A 12,662-nucleotide genomic window follows, 5' to 3' on the forward strand; every position below is an offset into this window, starting at 1 on the left:
TCAACAAATGTCGTCTGCATGTTTGCTGTGATGTTACAAATGTCGATGGAGAATGTACACGCGCTTATGCCGGTAAGATGCAAACTGTTATAATATTCTCATGTCCAAACTTCATGTAAAACTTCAATCTCGTAAAACTTGCTGACTATAAACGATATGCAATGCAATTAAAACACTTATTCAAGCCCGCGGAATCATGATTGTGTTTGTTTAACAAAACATGGCGAGCAGGGTCAAGTCACCTTGGTTGCATTCAGAATGTACCAGGAAGTTGATGTTTGTGTTGTTAGTGATCATGTACATAGCATTTTTTTTACTTCATGGATATGAGTCCTTAACGCAGTTGCTACTGTATAAATACTGTATTATATGGGGGTTAGAGGGTTAAGGTATGGGTTAGGATTAGAGTCAGGGATCGGGTTTGGGTTATGGTTAGCCTTTACCTTAACCCTAACCCGACCCCTAACCTTAACCTAACCATAACCCAGGCTTATCTCCCCTAACACCATGCCTCGCTCGTTGCCGTTGTCCTCTTCCCAAATAATACATGCATACGCGCGTGTATATGGCAATCTTTGCTATACGCATATGCATAAAGATATTGTTTTCATATTCTATGCGTCCGAGCATGCACTCAATTAGAAAAAATGAAATACGATACATTTTACAGCAAATGAAACACGATATTGACTTACTATTTGGAATATGATATGAGCTGTGAGCGTAACTTCAAAAGGCTTTGTCTGAGGATTTATCTGACCTCCTTACAGCAGTGTGTTCAGCATAAATATGCTGTGTATTTATCAACTATAACTAAATGTACGTATGCACGTTTACATATCAGGGCTATATTATTCTCAATTTGCTATGTACATACAAGAACACGATACGAGTGTACTGGATCATTTAAACGTGCTAGTTTTTACCCATATACCTCTACGGTATTTTGCGGGACAATCAGAAATGTCATATTTAACTTATAAATTAGCAAATATTTTTCTAAACTGAACACACCTTGTACAATGCAAATTACGTGGCCAATCGTTTTGCATTTATATTTACGCTGATATCTCCGCGATTATTTGCAACGAGAGAAACAACTCATAAAACAAAAATTCCTTATGTTAAAATGGACGTTGGTTTATCGATAATGCATTATTATTATTTTTGTATAGATTATAGACATTTTACTTATCGATTTGCAAATATTTTCCAAAACTAAACGCACCTAGTACAATGCAAATTATGTGACCTATCGTTTTGTGCAAATATTTGTGGGTTTATATTTTAGCCGATACCGTCGCGATTATTTAAAACGAGAAACAACTCATTAATCAAAACTTCCTTATGTAAAAATGTAAATTAATTGATCGATAATGCTTTATAGCTAATAGAAATTTAAAGGGAATTTTTAACAGATTTTCAAATGACAATTATTCATATGAGTCGCATTCTGAGAAAATTGGGCACAATGCATGTGCATAAAGTGTCGTCCCAGATTAGCCTGTGTAGTCCGCACAGGCTAATCAGGGACGACACTTTTCGCCGTAATTGGATTTTTGCTTAGAAGAGACTTCTTTGACACGAAAAATGTCATAAAAGCTGAAAGCTTCGTCCCTGATTAGCCTGTGCGGACTGCACAGGCTAATCTGGGACAATTTACGCAGAACCATTATGCCCAGTTTTCTCAGAACGCGACTCATATTATTTCTGCAAAAATGTGTGTTTTAATCGATAAACATCAGTCGATTGAGCGAAAAAAAGATTACAATGCAAATCATATATGTTAGTTAGATATAGCATTCAATGACCTGAATTTCCCAGTAGTAGCGCGTATTATTGAGAACCTATAGATTAAATTGAGGTGCTGGGTTCGAACGGTTGCGGTACAGCAATTTATGCTGCTGTTTTCTGGCTGAAATTCTCATTAAACATTATTTTAGATATTATAGTTTCTATGAATTTTAACTTACATTCGAATTAATTTAGAAAACCTAGTTCTGTCGATTGATCTTAAAGACTAAAATTCAACTTAGATCCGGTTTTAATCTGAAACTAGCTCGATCATGCCTTTAACGGCATATGCTTAATGTTCTTATATTCATATATCAATAGACCAAACTTTATGGTTATATTATCCTTTTACTAATACTTTTGTATGTGAATGCTCATTTCCAGCACTATATGAGTATGATTCAATGTCCGGCACGTTCATTCTATGACGTCACTAGGACCGACAAGGACAAATGCAGCCCATGCATGATTTGTCCTGAAGGCTTCCAAATCAAAGAAAACTGCACAGGAACACGTGACACCGTTTGCGAAATATGCGCACCGGGAACATTCAATGACGTCAAAGGCGGGAAGTGCCGGAACTGCAGCGTCTGCTTTCCTGGTCAGTACACACAGCGTCACTGCCGAGCGCATAAAGACGCCATGTGCCGGAAGTGTCCTCAGTTCACGTTTTCGAGCCGACCAAACGTGGGTGTTTGCAGATACTGTAGGACTTGCTTTCACAACCAGGAAGAACTATCACCATGTCGGCGGAATCGGGACCGGAAATGCGGACGATGCAAGACAGGTATTATTGGAATAGTATTTCTTTTTGTGAAATATGCATGAACAACAATTCATATATGTTATTAGCGAATATAGTTAACCATGGCCTTATATTCACAGCATTAGCCCTAAGATATAGACGCCGAAGGTGTACCAATATTGGCACATGGCATAGCAAAGCCGTGTTGTTACATTTGTCTTACAAATGTTTGACGCACTTAATTATTAGTCATTCAATAATATACTTTCACAATATTAAGAACAATATTTAAACATTTACATGAATATACCAACAAGTTCGATGCGCTCATAGCAAATTTAATATTTAAGTTCGAATTATGTTCGAGATGCGCAAATAGCTTTTTGAAAAAAAAAGAAGGTACTATGTAAAATTATGTCCTCACAAAATTTCCATCTTCCTGAAGATGGCACTATTTTTTTAAACCTCGTTCTTTAAAAACTGGGCGTGATGAATGTGCGTAAAGTGTCGTCCAATATTAGCCTGCGCGAACCGCTTAAACGCTTACCAGAAAAGACAGATACACCACTTTTCGCATATACTTGATTTTCGTTTAGAAGAGACTTCCTTTAAACTAAAAATTTCATAACATGGGAAAGAGTATTCCATGATTAACCAGTGCGGATTGCACAAGCATATCTTGGACGACATATTACACATATGCATTAAGCCCAGTTTTCCCAGAATGAGGCTCATTGATTTGTTACTGTCGGTCGGCTGTATAGGTTTCTTTAGAAGACCCGGTGGCGGTGGGTGCCTGCAGTGCTCCCAGTGTCTACCGGAAGTCCTCGCACCTCGGGTTAAAGCCTGCATGCACCAGAAGGTCTTAGATCCGGAACAGACCTGTTTCCCAACGGAAGTGGCTGAAATGGATGCGATGCCGCCAATTTTATTAGGGAACACGGGTGATATCTTAACGCAAGGAGCGACGAAAAGATTGCAAACAAATGAAGAACGGCGGACAACAAGATCGCAAAAGGGAGAAGAGGGTAAGAATTTTCTAAGCAAGGAAGGTTTGATAACAATTGTATTAACATATACAGTTAAGCGAAGATAGATGATACAAAAATAATGTACATAGCTAGCCCGAAATCATATTTCTACTCAGAGCTGAGCTGGTTAAAAGATTCAGCTAAATAAAAATTGGCGTTAACGTACTGGGTACTTGGTTAATACCAATACAACTTATACATTATAATATTAAATGTTTTTCATATTCGTTTGAATAGTTACTGTATTTTTTCTTTGCAAACATATAAATTCCAGAACAATTTGGACATTTATATCACTTATCTTGAATTGGAACAGGCAAACAAGTTTATGGGTCCTTTCTTTCGACGACCCTTTTTACAACAACTGTTGATGATCTACCGGATGTCTTTTCATGGCGGATTGCGGCGTGGACCGGAAGTACTGTCGCCATATTTGTTCTGCTCCTCATTGCACTGTGTTTTGTCCTTAAAAAGATCAATATTGACTTCAAGAGCGACCCGCCGTATTTTGTGCGCCTTTGAAGTTTGTGATTTCAACTAACGTATTGACAAATTTTCCCAACTCATGTTTATTTTCAACCGTTTTTCGATCTCTTTCCGGTAATCTGTGTGGAAGTCCAGAAAGGGTAGGGTAACTTTTTGTAACAGTTCCGATAAATTAATTACTTTTACTATTTGCAAGAGAGATGGGAGGTGTGTTTTGTTAACAGTTACATCATTCAACGTTTTTAGCACTTAGAGTTTATCGGATTTGTGGTTGTAACGGATAAAATATCTTGCGCATATGAACAGATTTCTCAGTCTTGTGTTAAAGTACTTTTATTAATTAAGAGTGATAAGTGTTCATTATTTTCGTTTAAACGTCCATTTGCTATTAAACTGTTTACGCGTTATATGTTTTATTGCAGTGTATACATTTTCATACACTTTTGACTTTATAATATAACCATATGCTCACCCGACGCCATTTAACAAATGTTAGCAAATTGGGGTTGTCCTTTCACATTTCACAGAATATAATACTCATTATATCAGTATATATATATTATTCATCTGATAACGTTAGATTTCGTAAAGATAATTGTTATCACCATATTAATTAATATTTATCGATTTGTGTAATCGTCTTACAATTTAAGTATACATCATACATAACGATTGCGAATGAAAACAAAAGTCTAATGTTATTTCACTTTATCCGTTAGTATGTTTCTTTGTTTTATTATCTTTTGTTAACTTGGTGAAGTTGTTTTATTCTTTAAATATTGTTAAATGTTGAACATAATACATATAAAATACCATATCGTGAGTATGGCTTTTTCTCATCACTCGCTATTTATGGCTTCAAATGGGAATGAATTAATCGGGCGAAATAAAGATATACAATTGAAAAGTATTTGTTTTAATTAAAAAGTACGTGTTTCCCGAAATGCATTGTCGTCTCGGTGAGAGCAATGTGGGTGGATAGGGAACAGAACAGAACAGACAGTTTATTAAGACTTATACATAAGTACATCGTCTTTAATGCATATAATTATAAATAAAGTAATGTCACGTATCCTTATACTAAAGAAGGTAACCAAATCAATATAATAATGTATATATGTTAGTAAGTTAAATAACATTTCAGAACTAAATTCAATGAAATGACATTTCTAAACAAAATAAGAACAGAGATCAACAACGATTTTTACAAGGAGAAACATAATAGTTTTAAAGGCAGTAAGGACAAAGTATTACAAATACTATCAGTGACTGCAAAGTGATACATACACTTCGGGGTTGAAGAAAGTAAAAACTATAATTCAGGGGTATTATTTAAAATAGCATTTCGTACAGATAATGCTTCCTTAACATATTTACACACGTTTAATATTTCAAATTTACAAGTTGATGTTAATAAACTATGGAACTTAACAACCGATGGATTCACAAAATAAAAACGTTTAATGAATTTTTGCCGTAGAAAACGGTAACATGAACAAACACAAATAAAATGGAATTCATCCTCTATATCCTGTTGATTACAACAAAGGCAATAACGTTCTGTTCTTCACGGGGGATATTGTTGCGTGAGTATCTTCCTGTCTGAATTCTCAATGGATGGGAAGAAGCCCTTAATTCACAAAGTATAAACGTAGACTCTTGGGTAATAAATCTAAATAGTTTTCATATTCAAGAGTAGTTTTAAACATTCAATACATATCTAGAGTAGAAATTCTATTCACTTCACCGAACCATTCTTGCTTAAAGGTGTCAATAATTCTGCAATAAAATTCACAAACAAAAGCATGACTATTAGTTATATTTGCAGCTTCAAAACATAGGAAAATCCGTAATCGTTTAACAATTGTTTAACATTTGCAACCCAATTGTTGCATCCCTTATTACAATCATTTAATGCTTGAATATACACAGTTTGTATAATAATATGTTTACTGTTAATAATTTTTAACAAATACTTAACAATTCGTACATATCTATTTACATATAATGGATATCTGCCTAGCTCACCATAAACTGTAGCGTTACATGTGCTTATTTTCACATTTAACAATCTCTTGCAAAATTTTAAATGAATGCGTTCGATCTCTTTTGATTTATTGAAACCCCATATTTCAGAGGCATAACAACAAATAGATCCAACAAAAGAATCAAACAACTGACAAAATAATTTCGGTTTAAGATCATACTGCTTACATTTATAGAGTAAAATATTCATAGCATTAAGGGTTTTTCCAACCAAATGTTCTTGATTTAAAGTGAAACTACCAATGTAATTTAAAACAGTGCCGAGATAATTGAAATTATCGACGATTTATATATCGTGGCCATTATATGTCCATTTTTCATCATTTCGAATTTTACCCCTTTTACGAAAAACCATTATTTTTGTTTTTGAAGTATTCACATTAAGCCCCTATGTATTACAATAGACATATAGGTTATCTAAGTGGTTCTGTACTTCTTCTGGAGATTTACCCAGTCATCCGCAAATAATAATAAAATTAAGGTTATGTCGTCTATATTTAGGCCAGACAATGTGCTATCTTGCAAAAATAGTTCTAAATCTTCTACAAACAGTGAAAAAAGAATCGGGGACATTACCTCCCCTTGTCTTAGACCGACAGCATAACTAAAGTATTCAGAATATGATGTACACGACTTAACACAAGATTTAACATTTTCATACATATTCTTAATTATTCTCAAAAGTTTACCTTGTACACCAGATTTATACATTTTTAACCATAATGCATTGCGATATATACTATCAAAACATTTGAGCAAATCAACATAAATAACATACAAACGTTTGTTTTCATACATAATGCTGCACAACAGACAACAAGATATAAATAGCATCAACAGTTGAACATCCTTTTCTGAATCCAAATTGGGCATCAGACATTTTAGCATTGTCTTCACAAAACGATTCGATACGTTTGTTTAAAATGGTTGTAAACAACTTAGAAAAACAACTAACAAGTGTTATCCCTCTATAATTACTAACATCATCAACAGAGCCTTTTTTATGCAGAGGTATGATAACTCCTTCTGTCCACTGATCGGGGAAAAAGCCAGAAACTAAAATACTATTAAACATGTCACATAAATGCTTTGATAAAATATCAAAACTTTCAAGAAAATATTCATTTAAAATAAAGTCACTACCAGCCGCTTTATTACGTTTTAAGCGTTTAACTGCATTCCTAACTTCATCTAATGTTATCGGCTGGTCTAGTTCAGGAAAAGTACAATTTTCCCCATTAAAATTATTATTTGAACAAAATTCTTCAGCTTCGGCATTATTAGTATGATAAATAGTATTACTCAAATTTTCAAAATAATCCTTGAATGCATGTATTGAAATTTTATTGCCATTTATTTTGTTTTTAGATTTAAAATATTTCCAAAATTTCTTCGGCTTTTTACTCTTTAAATTTTCAATTTCTAACATTTTTCGTTTAAATGCATCTCTTTTCTTTTTGTTAATTAACTGCTTATAAATACTTTTCTTTTCACATAACGTTTTCCTATTATATCAGACTTAATACAATTAAAACATCGTAAAGCGTCATGGTATTGATTTCGAGCAATTATACACTCGTTGTCAAACCAATCAGCGTGTTTTATACAACTGTCAACAAAGAACGTGGGTTTATTTTTGTAAACACGAGATTTTAAAAACAACGGATCCGCAACGTTCCGGATTGTAGTAGTAAATTTTTCTACAGCTACGTTAATTGAAAGTTTACTGTACAATCAATATTTTCAACAATTTCTGTCAATACGGGAAGTCGAGAAATAATTCCTGAACGAAATTCATCTCGAAATGTATTGTCCCATTGATATTTAACATCAGTGAAAGCATCATAACAAGGCGAATAATTATAACAATACAATGAAAACTGCAATGGTGCATGATCGCTCCATTCGTTAAAATCACAAACAGTAAAGTTTGCTTACAATGGAAAATTGCTTTCTGTAGTCAACAGATAATCAATCACTGAAGAACCGTTATTTGAGAAAAATGTGGGTTTACAACTATCGCCTAGTCTACCATTGATAATACGTAATGTAGAGGACTTACACAGATCAAGTAATTTAATGCCATGACTATTATGTATTTTATCTATTGAGGCCCTGGCAAAGGAGACGGTTCCTCTTTCCTGGAGTAGATAAAGGTTCACCGCTTTGAGCGAGTTCTGACAATGGTGCGATGATAAATTACCCGCTACTGGGAGGTCACATGATTGATCCACTCATAGGGAGCGTTCTGAGGATAACTAAAATATGGATGTACGGTCTTATAACCGATGTCGTGACAAATTATAATTTATCCAATAAAGTTATGAAGAATTGAAAGGGTGTTTCAATTTAATATATCGGAACATATACCCACAATGAGCTAGTTATCACATAACCTTTTTCTGTTGGACATAAGAAAACATGCACAGCATGCATATTAACTTTCAATTGACATAATAGATCACGCAACAGGACTGAGCGTCAGATAAACGCGGCGCCATATTGCGTGTTGATATATTCGGTATACTACTAGTCCAGAGAATGCTGAGTTAGTATTGAGCAAAGGTAACGTTGATTTGGCGAGGCCTAAAATAACTGAACTCGACTATGCCCACAAGTTATATAACCGTCGTAATATAACGTCTTCTCATGCGGACCCTACATTACATTTCGCTCGGAACACCAACTTGACGAGTTCTTCTTATTATAGCCCCACACTCTCCTCAAACAATAAATAATAATTCAAAACGTCAATGTCAACGTGTGTGAATAGACTTTAATTGATTTTCAAACACACTACTTGACGAATATAAAAATATACTGAAAAACACGACGTATTTAATGATCTTTATTCAGTATATGCTTCAACAAAATCTCGCAAAATTCAAAATGATCAATATCAGTTAAACTAAATCTTTATCGGATGAATACATATCACTGTTATCGATAGCGCTTGAATGAAATTTATATCAATTAAACAAATTACTTTTATGAAAGCAAAACTTTGATCGGCTCATCTGGACGTTGTCAATTTTACAAAGTCATCAAATCAAGAAGCAGATAGCAATATAGTGAGAGGCTCGGGATGACTATTATGAGGTTGAATAGATAGGTAGTCTTTCATATGTTGCTTTGGACAGAATATTAATGTTTGAACAACTGAATGCTATATAAGGTCCGTTTATACACCGTCGGGGCCAGTGACTGGTATAAGCACAGAAGTTTCCAACCATATTGGGATCATTATGAACATGTTATGGGTTGGTGTCAGAAACACCATGACACGTGTAACAAACTTACCCGCATCCAGAATATCAGTTCTTTCAATAGCTAGCTGTATATGTCTGAAATGCCAAATATGTTTTCACATTACAAGTATAAGCATGGATTTTCTCACACTGGGTCAGTGACAGAGAGTGAAAAAAGTCTTCAGAGAAGGAGAAGAAGAGGGGGACGAAACAGAAGAAGAGAAAACAAAATTCCAGCTGCTCAGATTCAGTGGGAACTCGGACCTATTCTGAAGTTGAAATGGAAATAACGCAAGACATGATCGACTTCTTTGCCAAATCAGCCCAACATCGACGATCGAGAGGTAGCCAAATAATGCTTTAACTGATTTAAAACTTGTTTGATCATTATAAAAATAAATATCAAATTTTCACTGCTCGCAACAAACTAGTGGGATGGGGGGGTGGATTGGATTTATTGTAGATTTGTACCATCTGAACAGCCTCAAATTTGTTTTTGCAAAGTTCTCTTGCTCAAACTTGCATTAAGTGTTTATTTTTGTTCAAATCTGGATGTTAGGTACTGGGACCCATTTTTAAAGGATAAAAGTTTATATTGTGACCAAATGGTTTCTCATAATGGGTTGCCAATTGAAGACACTTTTTTTATTTAATTTGTTTGACCCCAAAAATCTGAAACTAAATAACCTATTTCCCAATTGTCAAAACAACGTTTTTTTCCCAATCCGAAGGGATCGGACCCATTTCCAAAATGATGATAAAAACATGCATGTACACTTTTTATTATCTTATATAAACACTTATGTTATCATAACAACATGCCCCTTTTTCAAAGCAGATTCACTTAAACATAATGATTACAACTTGGTTCAAATTACAACATCCTCTGTTGAGGATTCGTGATACTTTTGAAAAAGTGAATATTGTCCTGACCGCTAAATATTGAAGTTTTAAAGCCACACACTTTGCCTCTGACCTTGAAATACATGTTAATCAATACATATAGATGCAATTTGAAAGTGTGCAAAATTGTCATTAAATATATAGCATAGTTAGCAAGTAATTTATTATTTTTCAAACGGTATCGCTTTTAAAACCGAAAGTAGGATTTCTATACGGATACACGTCCATTTCGAAAAACGCGATTATTTTTAAGTTTTAAATAGCCCAAAAGACGGATATCTACCTTGTAACCACCAGATATATTCTAATTGGCATATATAAAATATGTTTCTTTTATACCTAATGATTTTAAATCGGTATTCCACCGAATCGAACAAATTTCCTTTTTGACCATGCTGGAACAGCATCGTCCAAGGAATCATAACCGTAGAAAAATTTCTCACAATGGCGGCCTATGTAAAAGACCGAGCCAGTCCGATTGAGATAACTCGATTTTTCAGTTACTTCTCTTTTGCATTCGCCACCGCGTAGGAGATTGCTCGTCATTGATTACATTCTCCTAGCAGAGTTGTCGTTCGTGTTTCAACATTCAACAATGGCCGCCCCATGAGAGTTTCGAGTCAAAACTTTCTTACTGCATAAGTTGGCTTGTTTCGCTATTTAGAAGCTGTCATTTGTGATATATGAATTATTTATTCACTAAATCTTCGCTAATGACAACAAAGGGTGGAATTCGAAGGATATATTCGATGTGAATGGATCACTTTCTATGGCTTCTCCCATGAGAGACTTGATAACACTTGTGTCAAAACTTTCTTACAGCTTAAATCGGCTTGTTTCGCTATTTAGTAATGCAACAATTAATGGAATTCGAAGGATATATTCAATGTGAATGAAGCACTTTCTGGATCTCGACAGTTTGACAAGGCAAAACTGGCTTACTGATGATACTGGTATTTTTAGTTATCAATTTAATTCACATTGTGCTTTATAAATTTTGTTTAAGCATTTTGCGACTTATTGAATGGCTATGATACCCGATATCAACATGTCATATGGGATTTGCATATCACCAAGCTGTCAATACAACATTGAATACAAACTCTTTACTCAAATTACTGGTAAGTATGAATTCTTTCTTCTTTCTATTTAAGTAGTTGATGTCATTACAGTCCAAATAATTAGACGTAATTTACCGTTTAGTCCATGTATATTGACCTCATATTTATAGGAGTAGATATTATGTTCAAAGGGGCCTTTTCACAGATTTTGACATGTTTTGAAGTAAGTCATTAAATGCTTTATATTGATAAATGTAAACATTGGATATTAAAAGCTCCAGTTAAAAATCCAGAATAAAATTCTTTAAAAAAAGTAGTCCGTAGCAGGGCTCGAACCAGTGACCCCCTTAGTCCTGGAGTAAAAACGCATTAGCCTGCTTGACTATTCTGCCAAGTATAAATGGTTGACGTATTTTATACCTAGTATAAGCAATCTTCGTAGTTTCACACAATTAAACAACAACAACATAACTCTCCAAATTATTCAATCGTTTCGCGTTGCAACGCTTTATAATTTTTAAATCGTTAAAAGATGCATATAATGGCTATATTAGACCATGGTAAATGTTCAGTAATACTGTTTCCTAAAAATAACATAACTAAAACGAAAATTTGCAAATCCGATACAACTTTTTTCAATTTTTGTCAATTTACCAAAACGTGAAGATCCCTTTAAAGTTAAATGAACCATATCAGAGTAAAAGAGACATTGAGGCGATTGTGGCCAGTTTAGATCCAGTTCAGCCTGCAGTTTCTTGGAAGCTGTTTGCTTAAGAGCGGTTTTCTGACAATGACAAATAGTTTAATTGGATACATATTAGACTGCCCTTTTCCTGTGACCTGGCTAATTATATTCAGAAGCCTGGTAACAGTTTAACATTAATGTTACCAATGTGTCAGACCAGGACCTGGATTTTGAAATCTAGGACATGCATGGTCAGAAGATGTCATTAAAGATTATACATTTTTTCAAACACATACAAATGCATACAAATATAAATAGTAAAATGCACTAAGTCAGAAGGCATTTGACTTCGGCTGGTGCCTTGGCATACCAGGTGTTTCGGTTGCAATAGTTTGATGGACTCACTACTTGGATGTGTAGTTACATTATTTACAGTATATCAACCATTATTTAGCATGAACCAATGATTTTTTCAAACATAAATTATTGATGTAAAATGCTTGAAGGAATAATATTTAAGGTTTAAGAAGGCATTTTCTTTTTGTTTTAAAGGATATCTTTGAAAATTATATTTTTCATGATTTTTTTGGCAACAAAGGGTAATGCATTTTTAAAAAGTGTGATTAATTTTCTGACAAAAAACTGGTACCATGAGTAGCATGA

The 12,662-nt window shown here is 34.2% G+C and overlaps 3 protein-coding genes and 1 long non-coding RNA gene across 4 annotated transcripts in view; 3 read left to right on the top strand and 1 right to left on the bottom strand.

Moving 5' to 3' along the window:
• LOC127879051 (uncharacterized) overlaps positions 1 to 824 on the bottom strand; it is a 20,981-nt gene extending 20,157 nt beyond the window's left edge. Inside the window, exon 1 of the long non-coding RNA XR_008048897.1 lies at positions 696 to 824. This is a non-coding gene — a long non-coding RNA (uncharacterized LOC127879051). The remainder of the gene's footprint in view (positions 1 to 695) is intronic.
• LOC127879039 (tumor necrosis factor receptor superfamily member 16-like) overlaps positions 1 to 4,963 on the top strand; it is a 5,222-nt gene extending 259 nt beyond the window's left edge. Inside the window, exons 1-4 of the mRNA XM_052425631.1 lie at positions 1 to 72; positions 2,179 to 2,581; positions 3,304 to 3,567; positions 3,887 to 4,963. The exon at positions 1 to 72 is cut by the window's left edge and continues 259 nt beyond it. Coding sequence (XP_052281591.1) covers positions 1 to 72; positions 2,179 to 2,581; positions 3,304 to 3,567; positions 3,887 to 4,092 — 945 coding nt within the window. The 3' untranslated portion in view covers positions 4,093 to 4,963. The remainder of the gene's footprint in view (positions 73 to 2,178; positions 2,582 to 3,303; positions 3,568 to 3,886) is intronic.
• Positions 1 to 12,662, top strand: part of LOC127879036 (uncharacterized) — a 465,202-nt gene that overhangs the window by 297,237 nt on the left and 155,303 nt on the right. The gene's annotated exons all lie outside the window — the stretch shown is intronic.
• Positions 1 to 12,662, top strand: part of LOC127879042 (uncharacterized) — a 484,339-nt gene that overhangs the window by 115,014 nt on the left and 356,663 nt on the right. The window lies entirely within an intron of this gene.

The sequence above is a fragment of the Dreissena polymorpha genome, chromosome 4 (assembly GCF_020536995.1).
Source record: "Dreissena polymorpha isolate Duluth1 chromosome 4, UMN_Dpol_1.0, whole genome shotgun sequence".
Taxonomy (NCBI): Eukaryota; Metazoa; Mollusca; class Bivalvia; order Myida; family Dreissenidae; genus Dreissena; species Dreissena polymorpha.